This window comes from Falco biarmicus, chromosome 1 (genome assembly GCF_023638135.1).
Source record: "Falco biarmicus isolate bFalBia1 chromosome 1, bFalBia1.pri, whole genome shotgun sequence".
Taxonomy (NCBI): Eukaryota; Metazoa; Chordata; class Aves; order Falconiformes; family Falconidae; genus Falco; species Falco biarmicus.
In genome coordinates this window covers 110,904,449-110,923,921 of record NC_079288.1, presented here as the reverse complement: position 1 = coordinate 110,923,921, position 19,473 = coordinate 110,904,449, and the positions used below count along the sequence as shown (strand labels likewise).

Genomic DNA, 19,473 nt, shown 5'->3' with positions numbered 1-19,473 from the left:
CTATTCCTACAGTTCAGTAGACTCAAATTCTGCCTTGTGCATATCTGATGTTTAGATGTTGTAACTAAATTTAGTGTTTACCAATCTGCATTATCATAATACCCAGCTATAGACCTTCTTTCTTTAGCCATCTTTTTCCAATGTCTTCATATGTTGTTGGCAGCCCCGCAGCAGCGACGCCACATCCATCATTTCAATTCATGGTCCAGAGGCCCAGTTCAGTCCCCACAGCCACAAAACTGCCAAAACCTGAATACAGGTAGCAGCAAGTATGAAGGAAGTTTGCCTCAAACCCTGCAGCAATAGCAGAGGCGACCACTAAGAATTTTTGAGGCTGCAGACATAGGTCCCATCTTCCAATGATTTTTAGGCCAAGTTATACAGATGAGAATCAATGCTCTCTTCAAGTCATCTTTGCTTAGGAAGACTTTCTCATAGCTCTTTGCCTCTTTATGCATCAGTTCTTTCTACTGCAAATGTTTCCCATTTTTGGTACTTTTGGGACCTCTGGCACTTCTCAATCAGAAGCAAATCCCTATTACACTCTTCTTTTAAGAATTCTGGGCAGCTTCCTCTACCCAGCTGATCCTGTTCTTTCCTGCTTCAAAAATTCTCAGTTTACCCTGCTCACTCTATTCCTATCCCCTATTTCACATTTTTCTTTCAGTCTGAATTAGTCAAATGTTAGCATTCTGCAGCTTTATTCGTGACGTCCCACTCAAACTGAGTGAATAATGAGATTGAGTAGCTCCCCATTAACCATACATGCTGTATGCATAAAGAGCCCATCAGTGGTACAGATCCCTCCTCACAACCATTCTGTCTGCTGAATAATGAAAATAACTTTCTTCTCAGAGGCATTGATAAGGAAAAGCCTTCCCACACACCTACTATAAAGCTGTAACAAGGCAACACCTAGAAAAGGTGAAGGATTCTGTCATAACCACAATCTTGAAGGGTACACCTTAAAAGGAGGCTGCACATTCCAACCTCCAACTTCCTTCTGCTCCCCGTAAATCAGGTGATCCCCCTGAAAACCATTTCTATCTCTAATAAGCACTGTTTCTTTAATTAAAAAACTATTTAGACCATTAAGAATGAACCCCATATTTAAGTATTTCAAGTGTGCTGCTTAAGCTGCACCTCCCCCAGCCTTGCTTCATTGATCTGTTGGGCATCGCACAACTGAAAATCAAAAACCTGCAGTATCACAGTGACCCTCTTGGCTAGCTACCTCTGCTGCCCCTCAGGGCCATGCAGACGTTTTTCAGGGGACCAAAGAACATCTGAAGCCTTCAAAATGCCCTAGAGCTAAAAATGCCCACATGTAACATCATGGGAGACTCTACCTTCTTCAAGATAGGCAGCAAAAACGGAGACAAAACTGTCCTCAATAACTCATGAACACCAATGGGATTTAGAGTCAAGAGATCCCAATAGCTTGTTACCTTCTAAATCTAGAGTCACGTTCACTTCTCTGCAAATTAGTTTTTAAATTGCCATTGTATATTAAGTCCTCCACCATCTAATCTTTGCTGCTTTTGCCAGTTTTCCCTCCCCTGATAGTGACAAAAATCAGGCAAAAATAACACAAGTAAATGTTACGTACACCTTTTTTTTTCTTTCCCCCTCCTGTATTAAATGAACAAGGCACCAAAGAACATACAATTTCACTTAACACTCAATGTTTATTACAACTACACTTCTTAGACTGAAAACTAACAATTATTTAGAAACACATCATATGTTAAAGTCAGAGTACTAACATTTTAAGATTATACTACCTCTCATTCAGATCAGTGAACAAAGTATTTCCAATTATACAGCAATAAACCTGTAGCTTATACATATTAACATTTCTGTGTCTTAGTCCAGGAAAATTTCTTGAGCCACTAAAAAAACACATCAGAATTTATCCCAAATATCTTCTCTTTAACTAAATCACATGGTAACATGAAGCAACTTTTAAAGTAGTAAAATATACTTAAGGGCCTGAGATAAGCAAATGTTAGTTCTTCCCAGCAGCTTAAAACATTCATATAATTTAGGAGTGTATTGTACTGTCTAAATCATTATATTCTTTTAACACTCGGTGAAGCCGAAAGGTCAAAAAGGCAAGTTGTCCAGCATTCTTTACTTGTTTCCTATTATTAACCCCAAACTCATTGGTCCTTTTTACACAGTAACATGGCTAGACAGATAAAATCTAAGGCCTAGCTAGTATGGTTACGCTGTTCAAAAAACAGAAGTTCTTAGATGCTTTCATAAATTCAGCACTGGCCAGTTAGAACAAACTAGAGTGGCGATTTAATATTTTCATTAACGTTTATTGAACTAGAAGCCACAGATTAAACACCTTTGTATACACTGTGTTAATACTTGGAAAACATCAAAAAATATAATATGGAAATGAACAAAATACATGAGTAATACTATGAAATTTGGCTTTAAAAAGGTTACACACAGCTTCTAAGTTCTGGGTGCTAGTAAACCAATGTAGTGCAATTATGCTACAAAGCCATTGCTGCTTATAAAACGTTGTGCAGCTGTTGGAGGAGAGGGTTACAGTGACAAACAGCTTCCCTGCTACAAAGGTGGCAGGAAATCTATCAAACTGGACAATAAAATTGCAATTGAGTTTCTTTGGCTTTTTATAGCAGCTGCATGTATCTTGATGTGTAGCTCTGCAAAACCTATCCAATTCTGTAACACTAGTCCTTTATGTACTAGTTCTTTATCATAGAATGGTGTTATAAATTAGTGGCAAGAACAGCGCAAAGGGTTGTAAAAAGGAAAAATAAGCAGTAACCCAATACAATTAGAGATGAAATAATAAAAACACAAATTGGTTATTCTCTTAGCAATGTTAAGGAAATACTTTTGTTCCCATAATTCCCACATTACTTTGAAAGCATGCTAGAAATCAAAAACTTCTGAGATGCACTTAGCATCAAACAATTTGCCCACTGAATTACGTCTACACTATGTTATGTGTGAATCTATATGAATCTCAATATTGGTATAACAGGATACAAGAATATTCAAAACAAGCAAAATTAGAGGGATTAAAAATTCATTATCATTAGATATTAATATCAGTTTATAAGGACATTTTCAAGTGATTAATAAAGCTTTACCATGAAGAGCTTTTCTGTAATTTATCCACTTATGCTTATGTAATTAAAAGGTAGTTATATTGCCAGTTGAATAATTGCATGTATTATTTATAAAAAGTACAAATGGCAAATGCATAATAAAGGGAAAAAATCCAATTTTAAAATCCTCGATTACTGCATCATCATTCATATCACTATTGTTAAGGTAGTTTCTGGGTGCCTTTGTTGTTTAATAATTTTCATTTAGGCTTCTGGAAGCGGACAATCTTAGCAGCAACGGCCAAATAAACTGAACTTTACGATTCCTTCAAAATTACACCACCGCTCTGCTGCTACTTCTGTCCACACTCACACGCTTTTACCCTTGCCATGGTAAAACTCCGTCTGAAATAGGTTGGAAGAACAAGTAGTCCTTACATACTGAACAGAAAGCCAACAAAGTTAGGCTTGGGAAAACTGATACTGGAAGTTACTTCTACAACCAAGGATACCTCACCACGCCAGAAACCAAATTGAGAAACACAGAGAGTAAAGCATGTAATTTTCTCTTTCACTACAGTACTGCACAAAAAAATACAGCCTTTTGAAAAAAACACCAGCCAAAAGTAACATTACCTGTACCTCAATTTTTTCAATATTTTCTAAAACTGTGGGGTCTTTCTTAACACTTGGCTGTAGCATCACAATAGAAATATTTGGTTTTCCCTCTATGACCTCTAGGCCATTGATTAGCCACATTAAGTCACTAACGATAATGACCAAAAATCCACATAATCATTTTGACATAGAAACTACTTAAATGAGATTTCTGATATTACGTTATCTAACAAAAAGAATTTAAGAGTAGAAAGAACTAAAGCTTATAAGATAACATGTTCGACAATTTTTAAATTCAGTACACCAAAGCTCCACATAACTGAGGCAGAAAGGTGGCCTTCCTTCACTCACCTCTCCACCCTTCCCTGGGGCAGTTACCCAGCAATCACACAAATGCTTTGAATTATGCCAGTTTCTATAAAAGCACGTTAGGGATCTTTACTCTGACTACAGCTTGCCATCGTACAATCTAATCCACTCACGCCCTCTGCATCTTGGGGAAAAGTGAGGAAACAGGATTTCTGAAGACTGCAGAGCTAACTCAAAAGAAGATTAAGGACATTTCAACAAATAAAACGGGATCTCTACGAGGGTTGAAGTTTGGCCCTGGATTCTTTGCACCTGGATTCCATTTAGCTAAGTGATTATTTAATGATATTATTTCACACAGTTATTATATAGATTTCTACATTTGTCTCCCCATAGCCCTATAATCCACCATCAAGCTATGAATGTGATAAACAGAACTGCAAAACCACAGTATTCTTGCTGTCTACAGACCGACTGTTTTTGAGAAGAAAATTCATACAAATGAAGGACCTCAGAAATGCTAACAATTCCTTAGAACCATAAAGTGACCTTAAGAATTCACAGATGTTCTTTTCACACTGTTAAGTTTCACATATTTAGAAATACAGAATTTGCAATTTAATTGACTTTAAGTAAGTATTTCTGATAAACCAAAATATGAGGCCATACCAGCCTCACACTTTTGTTCAGAATAAGGCAGGGCAGTTCTCTTTTATACAACCGTGCCTTGGTTCGCAGATCCACTAATAATTTTTATGATATAATTCCGGTTGTTACAACCCAAAAATCAGAAGAGTAAAGGGTAATAGTTTCATTCGTACTGAGGATATGTGTTCGCACCCTGTACTCTGCGACAGCTTAACAGCTGAAGCGTTCGTCTCAACTTGGACTTCTTTGCTTTTCACTTTTGTTTTGTTTTACAGCCTTTTGATGTTACTAAAAGGTATTTTTGTTTATGAATAGATATGGTGCGCCACCTTGTGTTCATGTCATTATCAAAAAGCAAAACCAGCACTAAATTTTCTCCTAAACGCTCCTGAAATTTATCTCATTTTTGAAAATATGTGCCACTTTCAATATAAACTAATACTACTACAATCTGAGCAACAACAAAAAATTGTCAACTAGAAAGTTATGCTCAGCAACAGATATAAACAAGAGGCTTTTATTTAACTACTGATCCTCATTCAAGACTATCTCACTATATGATACAGTGCTTTAAGGCTCTAAATCTAATTACACAGCATAATAAAATTTCCCGACTATTTCAGACACTCACCTTTGAATGTGTGATTGACAATGTATCCACCCAAACACGCCAGCCACCCCATTCATATTTGATTGCATGGTAGAGCAAAATTCGAAATACAGTATACACCATCTCAGTTATCTTCTGTTCCTCAGAAGTCTTCGGATTAAAACAGCAAAGGGAAAGCATCCACTCCTGCCAAACGGAGCACTGCAACAAACTCCTGCAAAATACACACGTGTTATCTAATCAAATTTCAAAATATATCTTAGAAATATACATCAGCTAAGTCAGGAATTCAACATGTTTAGAACAATTGCTATGTACTAGAGTATCGAATTTTCCAAATAGCAAAGAAACCACATCTGCTTAATGAGTCTAATTTACTAGAAGACCTTGTTACTTGCTTCGTATACATGTGCATATAGCAAGCTATCTTACCTCCTATTTTCTCTGCTGTTATTAAAAAGTTTAATCATATCTGAAAGAAAGGCTCGCCGAACCTCCAGAGTTTCTGAACACTGTGGAGAATTACGTAGCAGGATTGCAATAACCTTCAAAATCTCTGTAAAACAGTTCATGAACAACGAAGCATTAGTACTAAACACAGCATAAGATAGAGGACATATTCCAATATTGTTTGTACAAGAAAAGTGATGCTACATAAAGAAGTTTTATACTGAGAAAAAAGCACATCTCTATTTGAGTAGAAGGTTTAAATAATACAAATCCCTTCCTCCAAGACTTCTCAAATCTGGTCACCATCAGGGGGATTTGCAGACCTATACAGCTGAAGAAAATGGAATCCAAGTTCAATTATTCTGTATTTCTGTTTGAATTATCAGGTTTATGCAACACCAATCTTACTGCATGACAAATGACAAGCTATCAGAATCTGTCAGAACCTTTTTCAAGGAAGTTCACATAATATGATGTATCTATTACAAAATCAATATATGAGAAAAATGCATAGATTTTGCTCTACTTTAATAATACTGAATTTTTGAAGAATGAACAACTTTGGATTATACTTTACAATTTGTTACAAAAAAAAAAGTTTGAGAAAAAGGACAAAACCCTCCCGACATAAAATTTTATCTCTTATAAGCATAATGTTTCCTGTGTTTTTAGAAGACAGTCAAAATTGCGAGTACATGCCACTTTTTGAAGCAGTGGGGCAGCCACTGTTCTTGTTACTTTAAAAAAAAGTTGACATTGTAAATGAATTAGGGTGCAATTTGAACATGGTCACTGTGATCTTCAGTTCACATTGTACAATTTCTTTAAGAAGATAAATTCCTTATCCAATATTAGCACTGATCTTAAAAAGGTCCTCTAGAAATCGCTCTTCCTGCTAGACCTAGATAGTTCCAGACTCATACTTCACAGTACAAATAATCTGTATTAACCACAGCAGTGACTCCCAACTTAAAAAAAAAATCTTAAGAGAAAGTAACAGAAATGTCTTCACATCTCTTGCTTCATACAGATTTACCAGAAGGCAAATGGCATACTGCAACTGGTTTTCTTTCCTCTGTATCTGCTTTGCTTTCCTTTCTCTTTCCCCACTTGCCACAAGAAGCAAACCCACAACTATGACCTACATTGAATCACAAAGCAGCTATGAAAATGAAAAATCTATTATTTCTCCAGAAAAAAAATTAACTCCAAAAGCTATCATAAGACCGTTGTATTATAAGCAGAGCACATCAATAATGCATATGATTCAGTAAAGGAGATCAGTACTGTCTCTTAGTTCAAGAGACTAGATCTAAAGTTTCATATCAAGGTATTTCCCATAAAGTAGGCTAACCAAAACAGCGAGCAGATACATTTCTCCTACTTTCCATCTAGTATTGTCATACTGAATGTAATATAAGATGAAGGCTGTTTCCATGTTTCAGGTAATTTAGTCTGACATCACTAAATAATGCAATCAGAATTTTGCAGGAACCTTAACATGTATTAAATCAAAGTATCCTGTGCATGGAAGTCTTGAAAAACCATTTCCTAACATGACTGCACAGCCAAAAATGGTGAGTTATGAACTACATACACATTTAGACATGTAAAACCTCTTTCAAAAGCTATAGAGACATACTTCCTAAATAACTCCAACTAAATGCACATTATCTTTCCTTTTTTATGAAAGCATGTGAAACAGATCAGAATTAAGACTGGTGGATGTAATTAATAAGCTTTTTAGAGCAAATTTTTCATATGGTAGCACTTGGAAACATGTATCATTCTTACGAGGATTTTGTATCTTCACTGTTGAATCTGGGTCAGGATGTTGTTTATGTATCACTTGAGTGCAAATCTGTTCAGTCAGAATCTAGCAAGAAAGAAGAAGATGCCATATCAATGTTCATAAAGACAGCTCACTGAAAAATAGTTGGATACATCCTTCATACAGCACCATCGTTATTTCTCCAGGGTTCCAAAAATTAACCAAAACCCCATTTGTCTAACTTGATAATGTATTTCATCCTGTACCTAAAATTTTACTCTAAACTATTTTTTTTTGCTTTCTCTTAAGCAGACACTGTTATTTTAAGTACAGTGGAAGAGAAACCTGAATCTAACCAAAACAATCATCATAAGGCAAGATCATTGCTATAGTAAAATATGAGTGTCTGCTCGAGACATTCAGGTTACTCATAATCTAGAATTGTTCATAATAAGCATCACCAAATTGGGGCAGGGGGAGGGGGGAAAATCTCAAGTAGTGAGCTTTGGAAAAAAGCAGCACTCAGCTGCATCACACTAAGGTTTAATGTCATCTGGAACATATCAACACAAATATGTAAGCAATTTTCTAACATGTCTTACAAGTAATTAGGAAGATTGGATCCTAACTACAGTATATTACTACCTCAAATAGGACATTGTATGTGGTCATGGTGATTAAGCTTGTCTGAAGCATCAGCCTTTCAGCCAACAAAGAGAACAATCCATGTCCAAGCATGACTTCAGCTTTTCTCCTAAAATAGTACAGAAAGATAAAATTCAACTTGCTTTAGGGGAAAAAAAAGCTTCAACAGTGTGCCCCAAGAAATATGAAATCACTGGAAACATCTTTTTCATTTTTTCCCTTGTCTTTCACTTTTCATTAAGGAAAAGGGCGACGATTCAAATTCTGAAAGGATAAGTCACTTGCTGAAGACAGACAGACGACAGCTAACTTTCTTCCATAAATGCAGTCTACCCATCCGCAGGCCCAAGAAGCTGGAACACACCCACAGGGATTTCTTGATAAACACTAAGGAAAGGGCATCTTTGTCCTCGTTTCACTCAAAAATACAACCATGGACAGCGATCTCACTAGTTACCTACTATTGTAGTCAACTTGTGACATATTAGATTTAGTTCTCAGTAAGTAACATGGGGTTCAATCTCAGCAGTCTAATTCTTGCTACTGATTTCTGTGGAATTATGGAAAAAGACAACTTTAAAAAGCAAGTAGCCGTACTGCAAGTATTAAATGAACCTGGTAAGGAAGTGATAATGCCTGGACGCTAGCTGCCAGTAACAAGTAATTCCATTCCACCATATCAGAAATGTATTAGTGACAAACAAATTGAAGGTTACTTGAAGAATAGTAGCTTCTATTCAGTGAAGCGTATTTACTCACTAACCTCCAGTACAGCTTTTTTTACTGTACAAATAGATACATATACATACACCATGGCATATATGTGTAAAAACCTACCTTTTTTCCTTCGGGGGGGGGGGGGGGGGGGGGGGGGGCGGGGAGAGGTGGGGCTTGTTTTAGGACCTAAATCAATACTTACTTTGGAGCAAGATGCTTTAAGAAATATCCCATCACTTTTAGAGCTTGCACCCTGATGCCTTCACTTTGTGATGCTAAAAGCTTGTAGACAACCCTAAGTAGAGAAAACACAAAATAGTGTTTTCTAAAATAGTCAAAATACAAATTTATTTGCAGTCTACTGCAGTTAATTTTTCATTCCAAAAATTGCTGTGTATCTGAGCTTAATTTAAAAGAACGACTATTAAAAGTCCACAAAAAACAGCATGACATTTCTCTTAACAGCACAAGAGTGTTTGAATTCACATTTTATAATTACATTTAGAGATTTTTAATTTAATCTAAATATCTCTCAAATACCAATACATAAAACATGCTGTGAAAGGCTGCTGCAGTTCCTATTTTGAGAACTGTCTTAATCTGATATTTTACCCAGAAAACTAAGCAAGCAACTTTTTAGTATAAATGTGGCTGGATAGGAATAGCCCTGTATGGAGGGGGATTTATTACTAGCCCTAATATTTGACATCTGTGTATTCTATTGCTCCCTGAGGAGGGATAATGACATCGAGTCAGGAGACATTCTTCTCATTTCACCTACACTGGTTTCTGCTCTTCACCTCCTTACGATTATGCTCTACACCCATTTATGATTTTTCCACTGGAAGGTGTAAGAACAAAGCTAAAGGGAGCTAGGAGCATGTTTGTAGTGAAGTACTAGACCTGACTAGCTGAACAGTTCTAGCTGAAGTTTTGCCAAGAAAGAAAACGAGAGTGTAACAAAAACAGCAAGGAAAGTGTCCATGTAACTGATGAAAGTCTAGTAAATTAATAAATAATTGGAAGTACAGTTTACAGTGGGAAGTGTCCAGTAACCTTACATATATTTGACATTACCAATTCAATCTGTAATAGTACACAGATCTCATCACATGTATCTTCCACTCCCCAAATAAAATGAAATTAGACTAGCATTTAAAAATTATTTAAAAACTGCAAGTATTTATAAAGCTTTATAAAACTATTTTTAAATGTCAAGAATATTAATTAGAAAAAGCAGATGTATCAATAAGCATACAAAAACCCGTTAAGTGACTGGAGACAATACAGGAGCAAGGAACGTAACAAATGAGACAGGAAAACAAAGTGATTTCTCACTGTGGACTCACTATTCATATTGACATGACCATATACTAGTAAATAAAAAAGAAAATATCTACTGCCAGTTGTTAAATAAAAAACAAACATATTGCACTGGAGACCCAACATGACATTCAAATATTTTGTTATTTATAGTTTTTATTAGTTTCCCAAAGCATGATACATTACCATACAAATGAAGTCAAAGCTGAAGAAAATGGGTAAAAAAAAAATAATCAGCCTAGCACTAAAAGCAGAGAAAACAATTATGAACATGCCAGAATGTCGTCTCTTGAGAAAGGGCAACTGAAAAAAATGTATGTATAAATAGGGGTTAACCAATAGGTGCAACAAAATGTATGAAATGAGACTCTGCCTTTACACAGCAAGAGAATTACTACTCCACAAACCCTTCTAGGAATAGTTCTTACATTTGTTTGCCTGTTCCAATTTTTTTCCCCCACTATGTACAGGCAGGTTCATTTTAAAGTAGAGAAGTTCAATAATGTGACTACCCTCTGAGAGCCACAACACAAAATCAGAGTCATAACCTTTAGACTTTCTAGCAGATCTTCTCTTGTGCTTTTACTGTAAGTAGAATTTGCTACTTTCCCTACTTTTCTCTCACAGTGTTAAACAATATTTTTGTTTGCTGAAAAAAAGATTGTGAACAATCCATACCACAAAGTGCTAAATTTAAACAAATAAAAGGTTTCTTCTGCAAAAGTCCCATAATGCTTTACATGCTTAAAAAAAGAAAAGGAAAGAAAACTAACAAAGATCAGAAGAAACCTGAACCAATTTTTGTCAGCCCACTTTCAGTTCATATCTAAGAATGGGAGGCTAAAGACTAAGCACTAGTAGATGAAGACTTAACATCAATGTATAGACTAACTCAAATTGATCACTACCTGTTTAAGCATGACTGACAGCTTGGAAACATTAAAAAAAAAGACCTCATTGACAGTAAATCCAACATCACTTGTTGTCAAAAGAACACCCAGACACAAAAATCTCTCAAGATGAGGAGTCTAAGACTGCAACACACCCACTGATGAGGGCCTTTCAGATTTCGTGGAAATTCTAGCACGCAACATTATGGTCAAAATACTATTTCTTTTTGCCCACTTACAAAATTCAAACTTACTGTAATCCATTCCTCTGATCAAAAGCAGGGATCATAGAACCGGGATGCTCTGACATCAAAGCAACAAGTAACTGCAAGACATCCATTAGATTGTCATCCTGTTAAACAAAAGTTACATGTTTGAATTAAAAATGCATGTACGCTAGAACATGCTTTGGTTAAAAAACACACTACAAAACATTTCAAAATTATCTGGAGAGTAATAGTAAACTAAGGACCAAAAAAAATTAGGCCAGGATCAAAAGGCAAGAACAGAAGAACACACTACTGAAGTAAATACTTTATTTTCTAGAGTGAGAAGTGATACATCTGTGTCTGGGATATAAGCCTTTGACAGGGAACAGACTATTGGACTATGCTGTTTCCCTCCACACACGCTCATCTGTTTGCATGTGTGTTACCCCTTCTTTTACTGCACAGGAGCTAGAAATAAACTGCTGCACATGTTCTGGGACACAAGGTGGTGTTTAATGCAAAATCATTACTGACAAATATCCACCCCAAGGAAAAAACAAAAACCAAACATACCACCACCTGCCATAGACAACATTTAAAACAGGTATTCAAGCTTAGTAAATTTTTCCACACTATTAGCCTAAAGCACTCTAAACAACAGTTTATTAATTTGTTCGAAGTTAATCGGAATTAAAATAATAAGCTACAAAGTAGCAAAATGCAGCCGTTGTCTTTTCCCATTCTTTGTGGTATTAAAATGAAAGTTTATTTTAAAAAATACCAACCCATTTCCCAACACGTCGGAACAGTCAGATTCTTTCTCTATTAGACCGGTTTTACACCCCTTGAACAATTGTATTCACCCGACAATATTAACTTGCATTACAGGTGCTGTCACTGGTGAACAAGTCCTGTAAAAAGGCTGAATTTTACTTTTTTCGTTGATGTTTTTCTGAATTTACAGCTAGATACCTAATTCTGTGGGATTCAGCATTCATTGATCTTTTAGACTTGACCACACAAACTGCTAAAATAGTGAAAATGTCACCCCCTCATGTGAAGACTATATAAAGCTTCTCCTATTTTGGTTTACTTTTACACGTTACCAAGACTTACTTTGTATACCTCCATATAAAGTAGAATCAAATTTCTTGACCATGGTACCACCAAGTAGTAGCAACCAGCCCACAGAATAAAAGGAAAACATATAGGTGTAAACAAAAGAAGAAAAAAAAACCTCATACTGCTTGAAATGAAGTTCAATTAATTCCTTATTTTACCCATTTCAAGCACCCTTACAGAGATGAGATCAGTTAGATTTATGTCCCCATTTCCCTTGTCTTTGATGTTGCATCTGGCATAAAGTGCCTTTTCCTGGTGCTAAAATATGAAGATGCAGATGTATCAGTGGTAACCAACATTTTCTCCCAATTAAGTTTATATGCTTCTCTTAGATGCCATTAACATACATCTTTATTTTTTAATGCATGTTTTCAATTTTACTGCTTTATTTAAGAAGCAAAATAAAAAGGAAAGAAAAAACAAAACAAAAAATATTACTTAGGCAGCATAAAACAAGGTTTTGTCTTTTTTTTTTTTTTTTTTTTTTTTTTTTTTTAAGTCAGTCTCACCATCTGTTTCTCCTGCTTGGTAAATCGGTTTGCAGAACAACATAAGAAACCATTTTGACTTACTGGCTTAATGAACTTCAATCTAACATTGAACATAGTGCTTAAATCACTGCAGGAATATTGGCAATTCAGTACACCACACTAAAGAGTTGGACAATGTCTGCTACTTCCTCTACAGAGCCCTCTTGTGGCACAAAGAAGGTAATATTTGAAAAAATTCAAATATTTGGTGGTCACAAACAGCAGCAGTAGCACACCACTCCTGCCACACACACCCCAAGTTAAAGATTACCTCATGTATGGTGAGCAGATAATTGAGGATAGCCTGCAATTCGTCTTCTTTTATTCCATAGTCCTTTAAAAACAATCAGGTTTTAATTATCATCCTTCAAGTACAAAAGTACTGTTCCCAAAAGAGCATTACAAACATTACAGACAAAGCATGTCCCACAAGACAAATTTGTTTTCCCTTGGTACTATAATAGCTTCATAGCTGGAAGCTAGCTTTTTCCCTGCCCAAAAAATACCCACTGAAAGTTATAAAAGTGCTTCAAGACAACTCCAAAAAAGGCATAAAAATTAGCAATATACTAATATAGTACATGAAATTGTTAGAGTAACACATGTTAAATGATAAAGACAATTTGAACTCAGAGCTTCCTATTAATGGAAAAGTTAAGGTAAAAAGAAGGATTTAAAAGTAGACCTGGATGTTTCATTATAAGCCTGTGAGCTATGCCTACAGCTGAGTTTACACTTCCTGTTTTCCACTGCAGAATCCTACCTTCAGTTGCTATCAACTTTGCAGATATTTAAATAATTTATGATGTCTATGTCAGGAATACGACTTGAGGTCTTTTCGGGTGAAAATAATATAAAACCTAAAAGTTTAAGAACAGGATGAGGGTAGGGAAAAGCAGCCTTCTTCATTTCTAAGGCTTTTATTTTTTAAAGCAAGTCTCGTTTCCTGAAAAGATTTTGCACCACTGTGTCCAAATAGAAAACGTGCACAAGAATCAGTCTTTTATGATGGACACGCTTTTTACTGTTCTTGTGAAACACTCTCCAAAACTGTCCAAGTTATAAATCTCTGACAGATATTTAAAATAAATAAATAAAATGAAGCTAACACTTAAAGAAAGTCCTTTAGAGTTTGACAGCTAAATTGTCCCCAATACTTCAAACTGCAGAACATCCTATTTAAAGGAAGAGTATGAGAGTCAAAAGCAGAGTTTTTCTGGTAGTTACTCTCCATACTGCTGGGGCTAAGGCTAGCAGTACAGAGAGCATACTGGTCCCTGAGCCACGCAGGGGAAAAGGAGAGAAAGGGAGGTGGATTCAAACACAGAAAAGTCAGTCTACTGAAGGGGCAGAAGGAGAGAGAGATCAGGGCTTACAATAGGAAAGGGTTAAGACGAGTCTATAAGCACAACTGCTGAATTTCAATATTCATCTAATGTCTAACGAACAGCTGTGAAACTTATTGATAGAGTAAGTCTTTCTTATGCTCCTCTGTCCTACTGGCCTACAGCCTATAATATTCAATGATGTTCTTTAGTCTATAAGCACTTCTGATGCAGGTGATAGTGTTCTTACCCAAAAAAACCAAAAATGGAATCAAATACTTATTTCCCCAGTAGTAAACATTTCTATATTAATGATCTAACAGCTTTACTTTTAATAAAAACAGCTTAAAAAAAAAGAGAAAAATTTATCTTTAGCACTGCTGTCTGTGGCAAGAGCCACAACAAAGATGCACCTGACATGGTATTTTTATTTACTTATTTGTTTACAAAGTTCAACATGCTTAATAAAAAATGCTGTATTAAAGAGTATTTCTTTATGCAAAGAAACTTAGATATCCTATCATAATTTAAAGTTGTCCTACCTTCATCACCAGTTGCTTAATGAACATCAACAAGAATGCTCGCAGAGATAAAATCTCTTTTTGAGTAGGCCGTGGTCCATCTACAAAAGAAGAAAGTAGATATATGACATGCAAATTAACAGTTGTTATTATCATAGTATGCATTTTCACGTAATGAAAAATAAAAGGCATTTTCTGGGGGAAGAGAGCACAGTTCTAAGTAAAGTTACCTTTCTTCCACTTCAGCCTACAAAACAGTAATGCATTTTAACACTGTTTATTAGCAAAATGCCCAACCCCTCCAAATTCTTTTCACGATTTTACCACTTCCTTGCAGTGTCTATGAACCTATTCCATGCAAAGACTGATATGAGAACTTTATGTCAGAATTCCCAGATTTCAGATTTTTGCAATTTACAATTGTTTTTAAGGTTCTGCTGAAGCTCAAAGGAAGAACTATATGCCATTATTACATACTGGCTATATACACAACAAAAAAAAAAAATCAATCTTCCAATCTTATATATAAAGATTACCTCGAAAGCTGTGACTTGATTTGTTAACTCAAAGTCAAAAGAACTTGGTTTTGCCATTCCTGTGTAAAGCAGACTTTCACTGAAACATTTTAAATACTCAAATACTGAGCAGTTCCCAGGAGAAGAAAGGTTAAAAAAACAGGTGCAACTAAATGTCAAAGCCAAGTAAAAGCTTTCATACAGAAAGCAAATATATTTTTAGGGATAGTTTTTACATTTGCTCATAGGTTCACAGTTCTTATGATCTTTATCATCACGGAAAAGCAAACTAACTAGCAAGTGTAAGTGATCATACAAATCTGGTTTTATGCAGTATAGGCCCACAGGCGTATTTGATTAAGAATAGTTATTTTCAATATAGATCCGTTTAGTCAATAGGCCATTAAACTGTATTAGTAAGACTATCCTACACACACACTTGCCTCAGGCTTAAGAAATCTGTTCAGAAAATAATTAAGTAAAGCTATATCTTCACTAAAAAAGGAGAACACACACATGCTTCGCTCCTTACAGGATGCAAAATACTACAAAACCACCTTTGCAACCCTCTTAACAGGAAGGGTTGGTCATTTTGAGAAGTTGCTGGCAGGAAGTTGAACATAACTGAGGAGCACTCACTCCCAGTGTATCTAGATCTCTTTCATCACATGCTTCTCTCTCTGAAATTCCAGAGCCTTTCTTTCTTCCATACAGGAGAGACAAGAGATTTTAATTAATCCTTTGCCAAGGCTGTGTGCCCAGCCCCATAAAACACAGAACAACAATTAGAAGGGTCATAAAGTCTTACTTCCCAAACAGCCTCAATTCCCTTATCCATGCCAGTTCCATCTGCACATGTTTACGTTATGCTGGTGCACGTCTCACTTCTCCCAGTTTCTTTTACAGTACGGATTTCTTAGTCATGCAGCTATTCCTTTTGCTTTTTGTCTTAGGATCAGTAAGTACTCTTGTGCTGTCTTCCGTGTCAATGACAAGTAGTAGACACCTGTTCTAAATTTCTTATTACTTTTGCCATGAGTTCACTGTCTGGATTAAGCACGCTTATTAAGCAGTTTTGCAACAAGTTCAGCTCCCTACACTTGTCAGATAGACTCAGTATGCTTGTTTTCAGCTATACCGCTATTATCAAGCACTTAAAGACTGTCCAGTACTTGAACAAGCTCCATAAAGAGACCACATTCTCAGGCACAGATTTACACTTCCAAAATCCTACCATTTCTCTGACCAGCTCTATCTAGTATTAATTCACATAGGTCTTTGATAACAGAGGATATGACTTCTTAAGAAATTTTCCATTAGATTATCAAAAAGCTTTCAAGAATATCCTATGGACAAAAGCACGCTGCTCAAACCCTTACAGTGAACCCACCCCATTAAAATACAATTCTTTTACAGTTCTATCCTACACATTGTATACAAGGGTTTTTTTTTTTAAATAAACATCAGCTTGTTAGAGTAGAAATGAATACATACCTATGCCCTTGGGAGTTATACCACTGCGATCCTGAGGATTGACTACCCAGTAATAATATTTCAGGGTATGCATGACCAAAAGAACTGTCCCAACCCGCCGGATTGCACCATATATGTTAACCGTGCCAATGAACTCAGTAGACAGGTAAGTGTACAGGATCAGCTGAACCTACAACACCCAATCAGGAGATTAAAAATCATTATAGCAAAATTGCAGCACATCAGACAACTGCATTCTTAAATTCCATCTATTAAAATGTCTTAAAGAAATATGATTTTCTCTGCATAGCTCAGTCACAAAGCTCTTGAAACCCTTGCAATCTGATGAAAAATTTCATTTTATTTCTAAAACTATAAGTGCTGTGTTTTTTTTAAGTTGGTCCATGCTCATAGGAGCATGAGTGTATGGTATTCACACAACCACTGATAGCTGAGATAGGAAGGCACCTCTGGAGATCATCGAGCCCAACCTCTTTGTTCACAACAGTCGCAGAGGAAGTATTATAGAAAGGTGTATATTTATTATAGGCTTAAACATTTACATATCTTCTTTCCATTTTTTTTTTCTAGGAAATAAATGACTTAAATAATACTTACTAACTTCATTTAGCTGTAGCAAACAAATGTTTTACAATGACTTAAACAGTAGCATTTTTAGTGCTGTCCCAGTTTTTGAAATGCAAAACAAACCCTTACAGAGGAGGCCAAAAAACATGGCAGGAAGGTTTCAGGTAGAACTAATTGTAAAGTCTCCATCCAAGCTGTTTGCTCTCAAAGAACATAAATTCACCAAAAGTACTCTGAGGGGAATATATCAATTTCAATGAAGACTTCAAATCTCACACCCAGAACAATCTCTCCTAAAAATTGCTGGTTTTTTGCCAACTAACATATCCAAAATTCCTTCTCAGTCTTCAACACTGACTGGGTGAGGGACTGCAGAAGTCACTCCCAACTCTGCTCTACAGAACACTGCAGGTTTCCAAACTCCCTGAAAACCCTGAGAGGCTGCAAAACTTGATAGCTACATGCAGAAAAGCAGAGTCTGAAAACAGTTTCTGTATGATTCCTGCTAGGGATCCAGGACATAAAATTCTAGGAGTCCAGGTTTAGTCTCAACACTCCCAAATCAAAAGATATATCATAAGGTATCTTATGCATAAACAATTTTACCTGTGCTGGAATATGAATCCATATTGCAGGATTAAGGAGAACATGATCACACAGCTGCTTCAGTAAGGGCGCCCCGTTGTGCAAGTTGCTCAGATATTTCGCAAAGGCAAGGCAAAGTTCTAGTACAGCTCGGGTAACATGGGCTTTGGAAGACTGTAAAAGAAGATCTGCGTAAGGAAGAGCCCTGCAACAGTCTAAGAAAAGTATTTCTCTCTCAAAAAAAACCAAACCCAATAATCAAGATTAGTGTAAGACATTGAGAAAGATTTGGTTTACCTTTTCTAGGCTATAACCTATCACAAGGAAGCCCTTACAGGAAAGCATCTGTTCTTGCATAGCAATAGAGTTCTTCAACAACTCCATGATAAAAGCCAATAAAGTGGAACTGAAAAATATAATGTTTTAGTAGAGAAAAATAGTTTTAAAGGGTTACAACAAGACAAAGTATTTCCAAATAAACACTTCCATCACACAGCCCAGAAATAATTTTAACATGTTACGTAAGTGCTCAGATCAGAATTTTTAAAACTAAGAGCAAGACCAAGTTTTGAAAGCTTTAACTTCTTACTTTTAATTAACTTTCTAACTTGAAATTCTGGATTCTGAGATAACTGTGCAATAGCAAAATTCTGAAAAAACAACTCCTTGCAGAAAGGCAACAGTCAAGCATGTACTTCTCTGCTTTCTATTTCAATTTCAAAATTCTGCAAGATAGGAACAAAAGCAATTCCACTTCCTATTGCTTTCAGATGAGCAAACATTGTAAATATTTTTCTAGACACAGCTTTACTATGGGTTCAAGTTAATTCAATTCTGTACTGCTGCCAAAAGGAATGTTCGTGCCCTTTGCCTTGCGTCACAGCACTGCTGCCTATGAATTAAGACCTTAGCTGAAAATCCCACTATGCTCGGCCAGTTTGCAACTGAAACAAATCCCTGACTTGTCACATAGATGCCCAAATCTGAGCCAATTGAAGAGAGGTCCAGGAACATACAACTGGCTGAAGGAACACTGTGACCACCCCTTCTTAGCAACAATATGGATGTAGATCATCTTTTATCAGTCACAAAACTACAATTGCAATGAAACATAGAAAACTACACCAGGATTCTAAAAAGCAGTCCCTTTGCTATTAATTACGCTCTAACGTAAGAGCTCCACTGGTTTCTGTGCCTGGATGTTCAGAAATCAGACTGAGTTGAAGCAGAGTTTAGACCACAGAAACCTCTTGGCAGTAACACTGAGTAACAGTATCTTCCAAAAAGTCTAAATGTAAACAAAACAAAAAAATTCCAGGGAATGACTTCATGTAGCTGAAAACATCATCCTTCCTGGAGTTGCTCTTCAAGCCTTCCCCAGCAGATTTTTCCATGACAGGAATAAGCTCAAGAGAATTGTCTGTAATTGTTACACAAATAATTGTGAAGTAGAAATTATGTGTATATTTTGATTCTATTTAGAAACTTCGGTATAAATAAGCACATCACGTTGAGGTCCTGCCTGTAAC

General features: G+C 36.0%; 1 protein-coding gene across 4 annotated transcripts in view; it reads right to left on the bottom strand.

The window, feature by feature from the left end:
• Window positions 1-19,473, bottom strand: part of LRBA (LPS responsive beige-like anchor protein) — a 411,064-nt gene that overhangs the window by 340,380 nt on the left and 51,211 nt on the right. For all 4 annotated transcript variants that reach the window (XM_056360770.1, XM_056360786.1, XM_056360779.1 and 1 more), the window contains exons 11-21: window positions 18,242-18,350; window positions 17,966-18,118; window positions 16,793-16,961; window positions 14,805-14,884; window positions 13,209-13,271; window positions 11,331-11,428; window positions 9,066-9,158; window positions 8,147-8,255; window positions 7,525-7,606; window positions 5,713-5,836; window positions 5,302-5,494 (exon numbers count right to left, since the gene is read on the bottom strand). In XM_056360770.1, the coding sequence (XP_056216745.1) occupies window positions 5,302-5,494; window positions 5,713-5,836; window positions 7,525-7,606; window positions 8,147-8,255; window positions 9,066-9,158; window positions 11,331-11,428; window positions 13,209-13,271; window positions 14,805-14,884; window positions 16,793-16,961; window positions 17,966-18,118; window positions 18,242-18,350 (1,273 nt within the window). The remainder of the gene's footprint in view (window positions 1-5,301; window positions 5,495-5,712; window positions 5,837-7,524; window positions 7,607-8,146; window positions 8,256-9,065; window positions 9,159-11,330; window positions 11,429-13,208; window positions 13,272-14,804; window positions 14,885-16,792; window positions 16,962-17,965; window positions 18,119-18,241; window positions 18,351-19,473) is intronic.